The sequence below is a fragment of the Pristiophorus japonicus genome, chromosome 21 (assembly GCF_044704955.1).
Source record: "Pristiophorus japonicus isolate sPriJap1 chromosome 21, sPriJap1.hap1, whole genome shotgun sequence".
Lineage (NCBI taxonomy): Eukaryota > Metazoa > Chordata > Chondrichthyes > Pristiophoridae > Pristiophorus > Pristiophorus japonicus.
The window spans coordinates 43,009,566-43,026,072 of record NC_091997.1 but is presented as its reverse complement, the minus strand read 5'-3'; the positions used below and the strand labels follow the sequence as shown (position 1 = coordinate 43,026,072).

General features: G+C 48.4%; 1 protein-coding gene across 15 annotated transcripts in view; it reads left to right on the top strand.

Moving 5' to 3' along the window:
- Positions 1–16,507, top strand: part of LOC139233972 (supervillin-like) — a 236,529-nt gene that overhangs the window by 83,581 nt on the left and 136,441 nt on the right. For 13 of the 15 annotated variants that reach the window (XM_070864696.1, XM_070864701.1, XM_070864699.1 and 10 more), the window contains 2 exons: positions 5,068–5,217; positions 6,879–6,916. The exons of 1 other annotated variant lie outside the window; for it this stretch is intronic. In XM_070864696.1, the coding sequence (XP_070720797.1) occupies positions 5,068–5,217; positions 6,879–6,916 (188 nt within the window). The remainder of the gene's footprint in view (positions 1–5,067; positions 5,218–6,878; positions 6,917–16,507) is intronic. One more of the 15 variants, XM_070864709.1, reaches the window with a different exon arrangement.

Below are 16,507 nucleotides of genomic sequence, written 5' to 3'. Positions count from 1 at the left end.
AATTAGCCACATGTGGCAAATTGGAAATACAGATGTGCCTAATTGCATTTCTGGTTAGTAAACTGAAAATGAGTAATAGACACCGTGGTCAGGCATGTGATGGCAATACTCATAATCGCATGGCATTTGCAGGTGGACTTTAACCTTTATGTGTGTTTGCTGGTAAGACATAAAGCAGAGTGTGTGAGTGCTTTACTTCCTTAGTTACTGAATGGTGGTCGATGTTTGTTAATAAATATTCAGAAGTATGAAATACATTTACCTGTATTGTGTGCATGGCGTTTTCTACTAAAACTGGTGCATGTGGCTAAAATGGTGTCGGCGTAGCAACACCTGTCAGCGAATTCCATTGGACAACACTGATATTTATGGGCTCAATTGCTGAAAGTAATTAGTGTTTCAGCATGTGAAATGGTTAAATCCACTAACCCAGGAGCACCTTGAAATATGAATGTGGCCCCTGGCCGGAAATCAGCCTCCAAATCCTTGATGTACAATTACTGGAGCCTCCAGTACCATCGGAGGAGGTGCTGATCTGCCGCAGCAGTCGGTGGTGCTCCAAGCCCTTAACAGATTCCAGGAACACCAGCAACGTTCAATGATCAATCAGGCTCCATAGTCAACTGCTTTACTGATCTGAGGCAACTTTGAGAAAAGGATTTTTGAGCATTGGCATGTAAGAGAGTGCTGGAGCAGTGTCCTCTTTTTAACAGGTGCACAGTGTCCTAAATAAAAGAATTTGATTTAAATTGAGCAGATCTAGAATTAACTCGGGGCTTGAGTGAGAGTTGACAAGGTTCTGTGCTCTTCAGCTAGTGGTGTAGCAGTCAAGGACAGATGTAAGGTAGTTATTTTGAAACATCTTACTGATGTTAATTAACTGTACTGCAGCAAGAGAGTTCCCTTTCTCTTGCCCGCTCCTCTTCCATGTAGATGCATGAGCAGTGCAAGGCTCAATGTGTTCTATGCTTTTAGATATAAAATGGCTATTAGATATCCCTGATGTCCACAGCATTTTCCATGCTAAGACCAGGGACAAGTCTCCATGCGGGGATCAGGGACCAGTCTCCATGCTGGGACCAGGGACCAGTCTCCATGCTGGGACCAGGGACCAGTCTCCATGCTGGGACCATGCTGGGACCAGGGACCAGTCTCCATGCTGGGACCAGGGACCAGGCCAGAGTCAGTGGGGAAAATGCTCTTTTCTTTATATTTTAATCCAGCATAATACAGCAGTGGCACTGAGGAGAAAACTTCCCTAAACTGCCTGTCTCACAGACAAATGCAGACATTAAAAAAAAATAAATGGGGATGAATTCTGACAGAAATGGGGCCCAGTTTTATGGCATCGGATTGCTGCCCGTTTATACTGGGGCTCCCACTGGCGCCATCTGGAATGGGGACATCCGAGGGGCGACTAGAGCATTCGCCTGTTTCTAGTGGTTGGCCCTTTTAATATGCAAATCAGTGTATGATGACACATGTGGGACCTCGATTGCAACTTTGAGGGATAAATGGGTGGAGCTTGCACTTTGCTTGCTCTGCCCATTTCTCCCTGGTCCCTTGCAGGGGCCAAGCTAATGAGGCCTGAGGCCTAAAATGGCTCGGGCCTCTCTGCTGGGCCCAATGGGTCGGCCAATCAAAGGTGCAAATCTACCTAGGGGGCAATAAATATAAGATAGTCACTGATAAATCCAATTCTTTACCCAGAGAGTGGTTAGAATGTGGAACTCGCTAGCGCAGTGAGTAGTTGAGATGAATTGCATAGATGCCTTTAAGGGGAAGCTGGATAAAGACATGAGGGAGAAAGGAATAGAAGGATATGCTGATGGAGTTAGATGAAGTAGAGTGGGAGGAGGTTCATGTGGAGCATGGACCTGTTGGGCTGAATGGCCTGTTTCTGTATAAATGCTCTCTCTATATTCTATGTAATTCCCTCCAGCCAGAACTGTGTCGATTGGTTACCCAAGCATTATAATTAGCACCATTTGCACCAGGACAAATATAACAGAAAAATGCCATACTTTATTACTTTTTATACACAGTCTTCCTCCTCCTTTGTTTTTATCTGCTTTTCCTATTTTCTCCCCTCTTTCTGATAGTTATTTGCCCCCTTGTTGTTGCTGGTGTCTGACAGGAACGTGGAAGTGCAGGTTGTTAATGGAGTTCAACAGGGCTCTCTTCAGAGAAAGCTTCATGAGGAACCACTTGCGATTTGATCTTCAAGAAAAGCCCGGCACTCTTCACAGGGGCCAGTGTCCGTCTCCAGGGAGATGTAAACACTGCTGAGCAAGGCGGGAAAAAAATTACATTTAAAAAATAAAAGCAGACCAGTGTGACAAGGTCCGCAAATTGACATCACGGCAGTTGACGTCTTCAGATATAAACTGATAGTCACCAAGAAATTCAATCAGGAATTCAGAAGAAACTTCTTTACCCAGAGAGTGGTGAGAATGTGGGACTCGCTGCCACAGGGAGTGGTTGAGGCGAATAGCAGAGATGCATTTAAGAGGCAGTTAGACAAGCAAATGAGGGAGGAGGGAATAGAGGATTATGCTGATAAAAGTGGTGAGGGTTTCTAATTCTAAAAGATGGTTGGATAGGCACTTAAAGTGCAGTAACCTGCAGGGTTATGGACCAAGAGCTGGTAATTGGGATTAGACTGGATAACTTCTTGTTGGCTGGCGCAGCTATAATGGTAAGTACTGCAGGGAATCAAATACGGCCAGGGTGATCTCCTGGACTAGTTTCGATCGCCTGGATGGGCCGGAGAGGAATTTTCCCAGATTTTTTTTCTCCCTAAATTGGCCTGGATTTTGACCTGGTTTTTGCCTCTCCCAGGAGATCACATGGTTCCGGTTGGGGTCACGTGTAGAAGGAAAACGGGTAATTATAGACCGGTTAGCCTGCAACCAGTAGTGGGGAAAATGTTGGAATCAATCATTAAGGACGAAATAGCAGCGCATTTAGAAAGCAGTGACAGGATCGGTCCAAGTCAGCATGGATTTATGAAAGGGAAATCATGCTTGATGAATCTTCTGGAATTTTTTGAGGATGTAACTAGCAGAGTGGACAAGGGAGAACCAGTAGATGTGGTGTATTTGGACTTTCAAAAGGCTTTTGACAAGGTCCCACACAAGAGATTGGTGTGCAAAATCAAAGCACATGGTATTGGGGGTAATATACTGACATGGATAGAGAACTGGTTGGCAGACAGGAAGCAGAGAGTCAGGATAAACGGGTCCTTTTCAGAATGGCAGGCAGTGACTAGTAGAGTGCTGCAGGGCTCAGTGCTGGGACCCCAGCTCTTTAAAATATACATTAACGATTTAGATGAAGGAATTGAGTGAAATATCTCCAAGTTTGCAGATGACATCAAACTGAGTGGCAGTGTGAGCTGTGAGGAGGACGCTAAGAGGCTGCAGGGTGACTTGGACAGGTTAGGTGAGTGGGCAAATGCATGGCAGATGCAGTATTATGTGGATAAATGTGAGGTTATCCATTTTGGGGGGAAAAAGACGAAGGCAGAATATTATCTGAATGGCGGCAGATTAGGAAAAGGGGAGCTGCAATGAGACCTGGGTGTCATGGTTCATCAGTCATTGAAAGTTGGCATGCAGGTACAGCAGGCAGTGAAGAAGGCAAATGGTATGTTGGCCTTCATAGCTAGGGGATTTGAGTATAGGAGCAGGGAGGTCTTGGTGAGGCCTCACCTGGAATATTGTGTTCAGTTTTGGTCTCTTAATCTGAGAAAGGACGTTCTTGCTATTGAGGGAGTGCAGCGAAGGTTCACCAGACTGATTCCAGGGATGGCTGGACTGACATATGAGGAGAGACTGGATCAATTGGGCCTTTATTCACTGGAGTTTAGAAGGATGAGAGGGGACCTCATAGAAACATATAAGATTTTGACGGGACTGGAAAGGTTAGATGCGAGAAGAATGTTCCCAATGTTGGGGAAGTCCAGAACCAGGGGACATAGTCTTAGGATAAGGGGTAGGCCATTTAGGACTGAGATGAGGAGAAACTTCTTCACTCAGAGAGTTGTTAACCTGTGGAATTCTCTGCCGCAGAGAGTTGTTGATGCCAGTTCATTGGATATATTCAAGAAGGAGTTAGATATGGCCCTTACAGCTAAAGAGATCAAGGGGTATGGAGAGAAAGCAGGAAAGGGGTACTGAGGGACTGATCAGCCATGATCTTATTGAATGGCGGTGCAGGCCCGAAGGGCCGAATGGCCTACTCCTGCACCTATTTTCTATGTTTCTATGTTTCAGTATAAGGGGTGTCGTAGTTGTGTGAGGCGGATTGGTTGAGCTGGGTGCTCTTTGCCTTTCCGCCATTGTTCATGGGTTTATATGTAACCTTCAGGGCTGCTGACCGAGGGCCGTGCGGCTCTTTGTCGGCCGGCGTGGACACGATGGGCCGAAATGGCTTCCTTCTGTGCTATAAATTTCTATGTTTCTATGAGGAAAGACGGGAGGAAGCTCGAGTGGAGCATAAACGCCAGTTGGGCCGAATGGCCTGTTTCTGTGCCGTATATCCTATGTAATCCTGTGTAATCTGTGGGATTTTTGGAAGAGAAGAGGGACCAGTAAGCAGAAAGTGACTGAGGTAACTACGAATGATTGATCCCCACAGTGCTTCCACTCACACAGCTTGGTGTGCAAGAGCCTTGGGTTAAATTACAGTGAAATGGCAGAAAGGGATGACTGGGAGGCTTCAACTCAATGTGTCCCTTTGTTTTTACTTTGCTGAGGTACAGAGTGGCGGGTAGCTTTATACAACGCAATCGATTGTTTCCATTCATAGCTTGGCTCCCTTAACCCGAGGAAATGTTCCTGCTGAATTCTGTTCAAGCACCTGATACCTTCAGTGCACACACTGAGCCGACAGCACAAGGGGCATTTTGGTGCTGTCGTTTATTCATGTTCAAACAATGCAACAATGGGTTCAACCCGACAGTGTTGCTGCCTTCTGCCTTTCGTTTTTCCTCACACTGGAAACTTCTTTCTCTCTGCATTCATGCTGTATGTTTTGCTTTCCTTTCTCTCCATCCTGAACTAGTGGTGGCGGTGCTAATGGGACACTGAGCCTCGATTTAGCCGTGGGGCCGGGCTCGGAGGTGCGGCGGCAGCCCAGGCGCTACATTAGCCCAGGCGTCAATCGCAAAACGTCAGATCGCTTCCGGACGCAGCCCCTCACGGTGACAGAACGGTGAGACACAAGGGGCACGAGGCTCCTGTGGGATTGTAAAGCGTGAATATTTTCTTTCAGTTAAGAGAAAGGATAGAAAACGGTTGTAACCCAAGGTTCCGTCCCATGATGAATGATCGTTGCTGGCAGAAAACACCAGAGCTGAAAGTTGCCCAACATATATTGCTACTGCAATTGGAGGAAGTCTGGTATTTTATGTTTTTAATCCTTCCTCCGCCCCTGCCTTGCCCGTTTCTGGGCTACAGGTTCATGTGCGAGCCTACACACTGATTGTTGCCAGTCTATTCAACTGTTGAGGCATCACGGCCATGCCTTATCCGAGTGTGCCTGCAGTTATGGACACTTTCCAGTTATTGGACAGTGTCTGTGAGCAGGAGTTCTGGCCGACCTTTGATCCCTACCCTGTCCAAGGGACTTTGAGCCCAGCTATTGTGCTTCATCTGCCGCCCTGGCTGACATCAGCTAACTCGGCACTGACCGGGAGTTGAACCGGGGACTTTCCAGCCTGCGAGGCTGAGTGCACTGAGCCACTCGCCGATCTATCCGAGTCACGCTGTAATAAGACTCTGAGCTAACCTGCCCAGCTCCGTACTATGAAGCAAACACCAAGAGGTTATGTGATGAAACGACAATGAGTCTGAGCGTTTGTGGCATTTCACTGAACAGATGACTCCTTGAGTGACTGTGCTGGAATAATGCGGCACGTGACACTTAAGCCTCGATTTTAACCCAATCTGCCCGGCAGGGACTGACTGGTTGGTCCCAATTTGACACCCCGCCGGATTTCATGCTCCAATTTTTAAGCAGGCTGTCAGCACATTTTCTATAATGTTAATCGGAAAGGAAAACACATTTTACTGCTCATTTCTGTGTCCGGCTATAGAGACAGTCACAATCTTAAAGTTAGAGCTAGGCCATTCAGCAGTGAAATCAAAGCACTTTTTTCACAAGAGGATTAGTGGAAATGTGAAATTCTCTTCCCCCAAAAGACTGTGAATGCTGGGTTAATAGAAATGTTCATGACTGAGATCGATAGAGTTTAGCTGGGTAATGGTATCAAGGGTTTTGGAGCAAAGGCAGGTAAATGGAGTTAAGGTATAGATCAGCCAGAATCTGATTGAATGGCGGAGCAAGGCTCGAGGGGCTGAATGGCCTCCTCCTGTTCCTATATTCTTATTTAGTTGTTAAAGTTTCAATGGACTTTCAAAATCAGCGAAGAACAAAAATTGAGCCACGGTCAGTAATCCATGCCCTTCAGCCCTGTCTGCTTTTAGACTTGGTGAGAGGTAGGAGACCAGGTGACTCGGTGTGCTGTGATTCATCCTTGGACCTACATTATTTCTTGTTTCCTATATAAAAAGGTGATTTTCTCTTGCATGCCTGAGAAAAATGTTGTAAGAGCAAGGATAGCGTGACTATATTATAGAGCAACCAGGGTGTGATATCACCAGTCTAGCAGCACAATGGAAGTTGCTATCAGAGGTGCAAGATTACAAGACACTGGTACTGTGTCACCTACGGACATGCAGTTTGTAAAGATTTAATTATTAAAACATACATTATGTTATGTTGGGGGAAAGATATGAGTTTTGTTGCTCAACATCCTTCTGTACCGTTTGTATCAGTGACCAACACGTAGTATCTCTCTCTCTATCTTGCAGTACTTCAGTGCTGAACACAAGCAAGGGAAACATTGAGGGTGAGTACCATGCCTGCATTTCCACCCGCATTCAACCTATTGAAATGTTCTATTTTCAATAAAGCTAGTCTAAAAAAATCGAGGGTTAATTATTGCAGAGTGGCCTTCAGGCAGTTGCAAACATTATAATCCTTAAGGGCTGATTAGCATAACTTAGCTTAACTAAGACCGCCTATTTTCACCTCCATAACATCACCCGTCTTTGCCCTTGCCTCAGCTCATCCGCTACTGAAGCCCTCATCTATGCCTTTGTTACCTCTAGACTTGACTATTTAAATGCGTACTATTTAAATACGTAAACGAGAGGTGATCTAAAACTCGGCTGCCTTTGTCCTCTAACTCGCACCAAGTCCCGCTCATCCATCAGCCCTGTGCTCGCTGACCTACATTGGCTTCCAGTTAAGCAACACCTTGATTTCAAAATTCTCATCTTTGTTTTCAGATCCCTCCATGGCCTCGCCCCTCCCTATCCCTGTAATCTCCTCCAGCCCCACAACTCACCCCTCCTGCCCCCCCTCCCCCCGAGATGTCTGTGCTCCTCTAATTCTGCCCTCTTAAGCATCCCTGATTATAATCGCTCAACCATCGATGGCCGTGTCTTCAGTTGCCTAGACCCCAAGCTCTGGGACTCCCTCCCTAAACCTCTCCCCTCTCTATCCTCCTTTAAGACGCTCCTTAAAACCTACCTCTTTGACCAAGTTTTTGGTCATCTGCCCTAATTTCTACTTACGTGGCTCGGTGTCAAACCTTTTATCTCATGATACTCCTGTGAAACTCCTTGGGATGTTTCACTACGTTAAAGGTGCTATATAAATACAAATTGTTGTTATTGATTTCTGACTTTATACATCTGGTTGGGAGCCGGCAATGCACACCAGGAACATGGCACGCCAAATAGTTCCCTTGTCACCAAAACCATGCGGCATTGTGAGCATTGCTGGGGATTTCTGCATTCCCTTTTTTTCATTCTTCCCTTATCCTGCAGGCACTGATTCACAATGTGGTTCAGTTCCCAGCTCTCGGCACCTCTGCCTCACCTCACTTTGTATGCGAGCCCAGACTATGAGCATAGGCAGGCTGCTGTTGTTTGACTGGGGAAGGGGAGGCAGAGGGATAAGAACATAAGAAATAAGAACAGGAGTAGGCCATTTGGCCCCTCAAGCCTGCTCCGCCATTTAATAAGATCATGAAGCACTGACCACACTCGACCAGCTCCGTTGGGTGGGCCACATTGTCCGCATGCCTGACACGAGACTCCCAAAGCAAGCGCTCTACTTGGAACTCCTACACGGCAAGCGAGCCTCAGGTGGGCAGAGGAAATGTTTCAAGGACACCCTCAAAGCCTCCCTGATAAAATGCAACAACCCCACCAACACCTGGGAGTCCAGGGCCAAAGACCGCCCTAAGTGGAGGAAGTGCAACCGGGAGGGCGCTGAGCACCTCGAGTCTCGTCGCCGAGAGCATGCAGAAAACAAGCGCAAGCAGCGGAAGGAACGTGCGGCAAACCAGTCCCACCCACCCTTTCCTCCAACGACTGTTTGCCCCACCTGTGACACAGAGACTGTAATTTCTGTATTGGACTGCACAGTTACCTGAGAACTCACTTTTAGAGTGGAAGCAAGTCTTCCTCGATTCCGAGGGACTGCCTCTGATGATGGTGGCTGATCTGATCTTGGGCTCAGCTTCACTTCCCTGCCTGCTCCCCATAACCCTTCACTCCCTCATCGCTCAAAAATCTGTCTATCACTGCCTTAAGTATATTCAGTGACCCAGCCTCCACAGCTCTCTGGGGCAGAGAATTCCACAGATTTACACCCTTTGAGAGAAGAAATTGCTCCTAGAAGAAGTAACTCCAGGGCACGAATCTCTCGTGGCCGAAATTGCCCCCGTCTTTAGGGCCCATTGCTACCTCTAAGAGATGGCAATGGAGCAGATAGGCCTTTCCAACCGAGGCAGACTGATGGGCCGACCCATTTGAAATTGCCCCCGGACCGGGAGCGGCGGGAACGGGTATCCGCACTGCCCGTTGGGCACACGCCAACCCCACGTACATAGTCTGAAAACAACAACAACAACAACTTGTATTTATCTAGCATCGCCCCGTATGGAATTGCCCCGCGGGAGAGGATTGGCCGCCGGTCGGTGCCACTGACAGCTTTCCCCGGCGGGACGCTATGTGTGCCTGAGCAGTGCGTCTGCCCTTAAAGGGGCAGGCACAGTGCCGGCACCTCCATTTTATTTTAATTGGCGGCCGATACTGAGGTCGGGTTGACAATTATACCCCCGGGCCGCCAACAGCCAGCCCTGCTTCCCCTCTTGCGTACCAGGCGCTGGCGCAGCCGAAACCCTTCCTGGTGGCTCAGTGGGCCTAACTAAGCCCCATGCAGAGTTCCTCTTTAACCCCCCTCTTTAACTGACGGGGAGGGACATTGTGACGTGTCAGCGCTGGGCGGATGACTCGGAGTGACGGCCATTCCGACCCATCGGCAGTTCTGCCCCGCTGACGGCAGCGAAATAACACAAACGCGCTCCAGATCTAACATTCAGTCCAAGCAAACACCACGAGAGCTGTGCCCGCTGTTGGTCTAAAAGTGTGAACCATTTACATGATTCTCGTGGACAAAACACCTCCCGTATGTTCAAACGGGCGGGCAATCTTTCACTGCTTTTTGGTTAAAAATCTCACTCTTAACATTTCCTGCGGGCGACAGCCCTGTAATGCTTACATGGCAAAACAACATTTTAAAAACGTACCAAAATCCTGTACTCCTCCAGAAGTGCCTCCGCTCTCTTTGTGGTTTAGATGCAGCTACTACTATTGAACAAGATTGAGATCCATGTTGTTGTGAGTGTGCAGACGTGTAACGCTGCATTATGCAGTGCAGGAAAGCCCGAAGAGACCCCACAAGTGCTGGTTCTTGCTGCACGATGTGCATGCATCCCCGGGAGAAGGGCCTTCGCGGGTGGAGATTTGGGCTATTTGCCCAACTCCTGCCCAGCAAAAGTCCTTCAAACTCTTATGTCTGGTAACAGCAGGCGTATGGCCCGCTTTTACCAGCATAAGAGTTTTAAAAGATAGAAAGATAACATACAATAACAAACAGAAGCAGCTCCAAATTCTTGGCTCCAGCCTCACTGAGCATTTATTGGAACGAATGCTTTGATCGGGCATTGTTTCGAACATACTGTTTGTGTTTCACACCTCTAAAAGAATTTAAATGTTGTTGCTGATAATAAAATTGGCAAACTGTACTGCATACAGATCCTTCACTTGTTCATTTGGCTACGTGTCCTCTCTGGCTCCTGCAGTAAAGGTGTCTCACTCTCAATCAATAATTCATCATCCCAAGCGTGTCGGTACTATGGGGCCGAAATTCGTTATGGCCGTTTTCAGGGCAGTGTGACCACCTGAGTGCTGATTTTACTGCCAGGAGTTAGGTGCAGGCTACAACTGCCAGATTCAGTTTTTACGGCCAAAGTTGAGAGATCTGCATTGCACATTCATCCTTGGGCGGGAGCTCAGGAGGCCGACTGAATTTCTCATTGGAAGGCAGCCGCCATGCCCGCTAGAAAATGGGAAGAAAAGGGAAGAAAGAAAAAACCTCAAACTTCCCCGACCCGCGCACAAACTTCCCCGACCCGCGCGCAAACTTCCCCGACCCGCGCGCAAACTTCCCCGACCCGCGCGCAAACTTCCTCGACCCGCGCGCAAACTTCCTCGACCCGTGCGCAAACTTCCCCGACCCGCGCGCAAACTTCCCCGACCCGCGCGCAAACTTCCCCGACCCACACACTTCTCCGACCCGCACACACAAACTTCCCCGACCCACACACACAAACTTCCCCGACCCACACACACAAACTTCCCCGACCCACACACAAACTTCCCTGACCCACACACAAACTTCCCCGACCCACACACACAAACTTCCCCGACCCACACACACAAACTTCCCCGACCCACACACACAAACTTCCCCGACCCACACACACAAACTTCCCCGACCCACACACACAAACTTCCCCGACCCACACACACAAACTTCCCCGACCCACACACACAAACTTCCCCGACCCACACACAAACTTCCCCGACCCACACACACAAACTTCCCCGACCCACACACACAAACTTCCCCGACCCACACACACAAACTTCCCCGACCCACACACAAACTTCCCCGACCCACACATAAACTTCCCCGACCCACACACAAAAATGAAGAAATGAAGAAAGAAAAAAACGTACCTTGCTCTCTGGCCAATTCCGCCCGTGTTCCGCTGTTTACGCACCACTTTTTCTAGTAAGAACGCCTACTGGGAAGGCCGACGTTCAAACTAAATATTGCGATAGAGGCGCCAGGGAGGCGCTGCTCGCTGGATGATGTCATCACGCGGGTGGCATTAGTCAAGGCAGCGTTAGCCTCTGCTAAAGAGCCGACTGAATTTCTGTGCAGGCATGGACGCCGTTTACCGTTGAAAGTCGGCCTTTGCCACCCATGAGCTGCCTCCTGCCGCTGGTAACGGGCGGCGTTATAAACTTAAGTTCAACCCCTATGTTTCTACTCAAATACGTCCATAACTTTAACTCATTTTAAAATGTTTTATAATATTTAAGGCAGCTTTCACATTGATTATAACTGTGTCCTTTACTGAAGTAGCATTCTCCATCCAACCAAATAAATCCTTCCCGAAACCATCAACCAATGCACAGCACTGTCACGTGACCACAGAGGCCTGGTCTGACCCCCCTTGCGCCCGGAAGTCTATTTCTGATTGACTATCATTTTACGCTCCTTCTTCCTATTGGCCCGTGTTAACCAATGGTTTCAATACTTGCGCAGGATTGGTTGGATTCAAATCTGAAGCTGTTCCCAGTGCAGCAGCGTGGCACAGTTCAAAATCCTCCCTTTGCTCCAAAAGGAAAATCATAGTTTTTCACAGCTGACTCGCGAGATTGAAAGTTGAGGCAAAGTTTCATTTAAAAAATGTCGTGTCTCGCGATTAATTTACGGGAGTTGTCATTACTGCTGAAGGTACTGCAAAAGAACAGGCCACTCGGACCTGTATGACACGAAGGGATTTAGCCTTAAGCGGCTGTGTGCTTGCTCTGTCACAATCTTTTGAATTTCCGTAACATTGCCCGTCTCTGCCCCCTGCCTCAGCTCATTTGCTTCTGAAACCTTCATCCCTGCCTTTGTTACCTCTACACTTGACTACTGGCTGGCCTCCCATGTTCTACCCTACGTAAACTAGATTTCATCCAAAACTCGGCAGCCCGTGCCTAACTCGCATCAAGTCCCACTCACCCTGTGCTCGCTGACCCACATTGGCTCCCAGTTACGTAACACCTCAATTTCAAAATTCTCATCCTTGTTTTTAAATCCCTCAGTAGCCTCACCCTATCTCTGTAATCTCCTCGAGCCCCACAACACCCCCAAGATTTCTGCACTCCTCTAATTCTGCCCTCTTGAGCATCCCTGATTGTAATCGCTGAACCATGGGCGGCCGTGCCTTCTGTTGCCTAGGCCCTAAGCTCTGGAACTCCCTGCCTAAACCTCTCCAGCTGTCTACCTCTCTTTCCTACTTTAAGTCGCTCCTTAAAACCTACCTCTTTGACCAAGCATTTGGTCATCTGCCCTAATTTCTCCTTATGTGGCTCGGTGTCAAAATTCTTGTCTTCTAATACTCCTGTGAAGCGCCTTGGGCCGTTTCACTACATTAAAGGCGCTATATAAATACAAGTTGTTGTTGTATTTATTGAAGCTTCTGATAGGGCTGTGATATTCCTCTTTGTGTTAATAAATAGTAATTTCAGGTTAACATTAAAAGGGACTTTCCGTGTTCCTAAAATTCCTTCAATCCACATCAGCATACGGACCGGCAATTCATCGCTTGTAGACATGTGGGCCGAAATTGGCCTCGTCCGATCGGGGGCGGTAACCTTCCGGGGTCGGGACTTCCTGCGCTTGACCCGGACGTATTGCCCCCGACGTGGAATTGGGCCGTGCAGCCCACCAGGGGAAGCGGAGCGCCGTCTCCGACTCTCCACTTCCTCGGAGGGGTGCTCCCGGGACGGGGCAGCAGGGCGCCGAGTCCAGCGTAGCGCTAACGCGCTACAACGCCCCTCCCCTTCAATTAAAGGGGAGGGCCTCTGCGCACTCTGCAGGCCTTTTGGTGGCCGCCACTGGGCCATGACGGACTCGGATCGACCGGGCCAGTAGCCCGGCACCCAAAACGGAGCGCCGCGCTGCACGACGGTGAACCGGTCGATGCGAGGGCCATCGTTGTCGGGCCGATACAAGAGTCGGCTGACAAAGTAAAATGGCGGGCCAGGGCGCCCTCAAGCGGTGCCTCGGCAGCGGACTTCGGCCAGGTTTGTGACCCGTGAAGCTGGCATTGAAATCCGCTCGTGGCCTGCGTGGTGCAAAGGGGTCGGCGCGGCGCGGTGCGGTGACGGGCCGGCCTGCATGGTGATGACGTCACCGCTGCTTGCGTGCCGGCCCAGGGCACTAATCGCGGGGAGAGTGCCCTCCAAACCTCCAGGCCAAATTCCCTGGAGCCACTAGCAGCGCCCTATCCCGCCCCCCCCCTCCACTGGGCGAAACCCCATTAGCGCCCCTCGGAGGCGCTAACAGACCGATAAAAGGGGCAATCTCGGCCCTGTTAGTCGCTAATTACCATTGATAAGCACATTTTCTCATTCATGCCTCCCAGCATATATTGGGTTAATGACGCCATTGCAAATGTAGCATTAAAGCAGCGCAAATCGAAGGGAAATCAGGAGGGCGTACGGACCTCCTTGCCTGGATTTTGTCTCTGCGCTCCACCCAGGGGATGGTTGATGCCCAGGCAGTGATAATGAAAATCTACACCTTAAAAGACAAGACAGGTGTAGAAATCATTGCAAAGGCCAGCCTGAGTTGTGTGGAATTTGTCGGAGTCAGTGATTGGCGTATATTTTTAACGGAGTGCTTATACTGATAATATGCTGTCCCAGGCACCACATGTATTCTCACTTCTGATGGCACAGTGTCATCATTGATAGAGACTGGAGGACATTGCAAGGGGAAAGGCAGAGAGCCTCAATAGAGAGCTTAGTCAGAGGCTCCTACCACACTACACTAATAAGAACGTAAGAAATAGAAGCAGGAGGAGGCCACCTGGCCTCCCCCATTCAATAAGATCATGGCTGATCTGATCATGGGCTCAGCTCCACTTCCCTGCCCGCTCCCCATAACACTTTATTCCCTTATCACTCAAAAATCTGTCTATCTTCACCTTAAATATATTCAATGACCCAGCCTCCACAGCTCTCTGGGGCAGAGAATTCCACAGATTTACAACCCTCTGAGAGAAGAAATTCCTCCTCATCTCAGTTTTAAATGGGCGGCCCCTTATTCTGAGACTATGTCCCCTAGTTTTTTTTCCCCTATGAGTGGAAATATCCTCTCTGCATCCACCTTGTCGAGCCCCCTCATTATCTTATGTTTCAATAAGATCACCTCTCATTCTTCTGAACTCCAATGAGTAGAGGCCCAACCTACTCAACCTATCCTCATAAGTCAACTCCCTCATCTCCAGAATCAACCTAGTGAACCTTCTCTGAACAGCCTCCAATGCAAGTATATCCTTCCTTAAATATGGAGACCAAAACTGCGTGCAGTACTCTAGGTGTGGCCTCACCAATACCCTGTACAGTTGTAGCAGGACTTCTCTGCTTTTATACTCCATCCCCCTTGCAATAAAGGCCAACATTCCATTGGCCTTCCTGATTACTTGCTGTACCTGCATACTAACGGTGTGTGTTTCATGCACAAGGACCCCCAGGTCCCTCTGTACTGCAGCACTTTCTAATTTTTCTCCATTTAAATTATAATTTGCTTTACTATTTTTTCTCGAAGTGGATAACCTTACATTTTCCCACATTATACTCCATCTGCCAAACTTTTGCCTACTCACTTAGCCTATCTATAAGGAAGGAAACTTAAACTTCCCCCAGCTATCGTCATTGGTTTGTTAAGTATGGAAGAACTCCACAAGACTGAGTACTGTGAGCTAAAACTGATGTGACCTTAGTCTCTTTAATACAACTCCAGAGTGCCTAAGCAGCCTGGCAGACAACTTTTTATACTCCCTTGCACAAAGTGTGCAGGTGACCGTTGGGCCTCCAACAGTTGCGCCCTCTGGTGGCAAGTCTTACACAGTTACAATATTTACATACATAACAGGGATGAAATTGAAAATAAACATGCTATAATAAAGCCGGAAATTTAAAAGCAAATGTAATTAGCTCCCGTTGTGCAGCCAGGTAACCAACATTAAGTATAAACAGAAAATGCTGGAAACACTCAGTGGGTCAGGCAGCAACCGTGGAGAGAGAAACAGAGTCAATGTTTCAGGTCGATGAGCTTTCAGCAGAACTGGTGAATTTAAAAACACCGGCGCCTCCCTGCTCCCTGCTTTTGTCCTCCTTTAATTCACTGCTGTCATCGTGTCAATCCAATAAACCTTCACACTAATGATTCAACTGCTCTCAAGTGATTTATCTTCTCTCTCTCTCTCGAGCCCAACCCAAAGGATTGTGTCTAAAAGCAATCCCGTGAACCTTAACGAGATCTTATGCATGAAGTAATGTTGGAGGTGGTGTGCCAACATAAACAATGAACCTCTTGTGCTATTAATAAGCCCACTGAATACATTGTGAGATGCCTGATACACTCAATGGCGCTATAATCTATGAATGTTGTAAAATGAGCAGAATCAGGAGTAAGCTCAGCAGATTTCACTCGATTGCTAAACCTTACTTGAAGTCCCTGTTCCAATACAGTAACGATATCTCCGGGTTCTTGAGGTTCTTTGGAATAATATTTAATTGGGGACCAGCATTTATAATATGAAGTTTATAGGCCCGAAGTTGGTGGACATACTGCCGTATACGTCCGGTGGAAAATTCATCAGCGACATACCGCCGGGTGCTATGCATAGCGTCCGCCCCTGCACACCGCCGACATACTGCCCAAAATTGCCAAATTGATAACTGACCGCCGACCCTGCAGACTGTCCTGGAAAAGGTGATTTTAAGTCGATCTTCAGTCGCCGATATGCATCTTCATCTGTGAAATGTTTTTTATCTGTCACCTCCCCCAGTCTCTCCCACACCCCAGTCTCTTCCCCCTTCCCACAGCAATTTGTTCTCCCCCCACAGCGATCTCCCCCCCAAGAAACAATCTCCCCCCAAGAAACAATCTCCCCCCAAATAGCAATCTTCCCCCAAGAAGCGACCCCCTCTCCCCCCACTTACCTACGTATCGCTCTCAGGCCGGCAGTCTCTGTCGATTCTGGTCTGTACCTCTCCGGGGGGGGGGAGGGGGACACACCTTTGTTGAATGCGCTTGCACAGAACTTGGGACCCAAAGATGGCTGAGTAAAAAGGACTTACCGCCCGCACACCGCTGGCTGCACTCTGCTCGGCATACCCCCGAGAAAAAACTGATGCAAATCAACCCAGCGATACCCGGCGGTATGAAACGACATACCATTGCCATACCACTGAGAAATGGACGGACCAATTTCGGCCCCTATATGTGA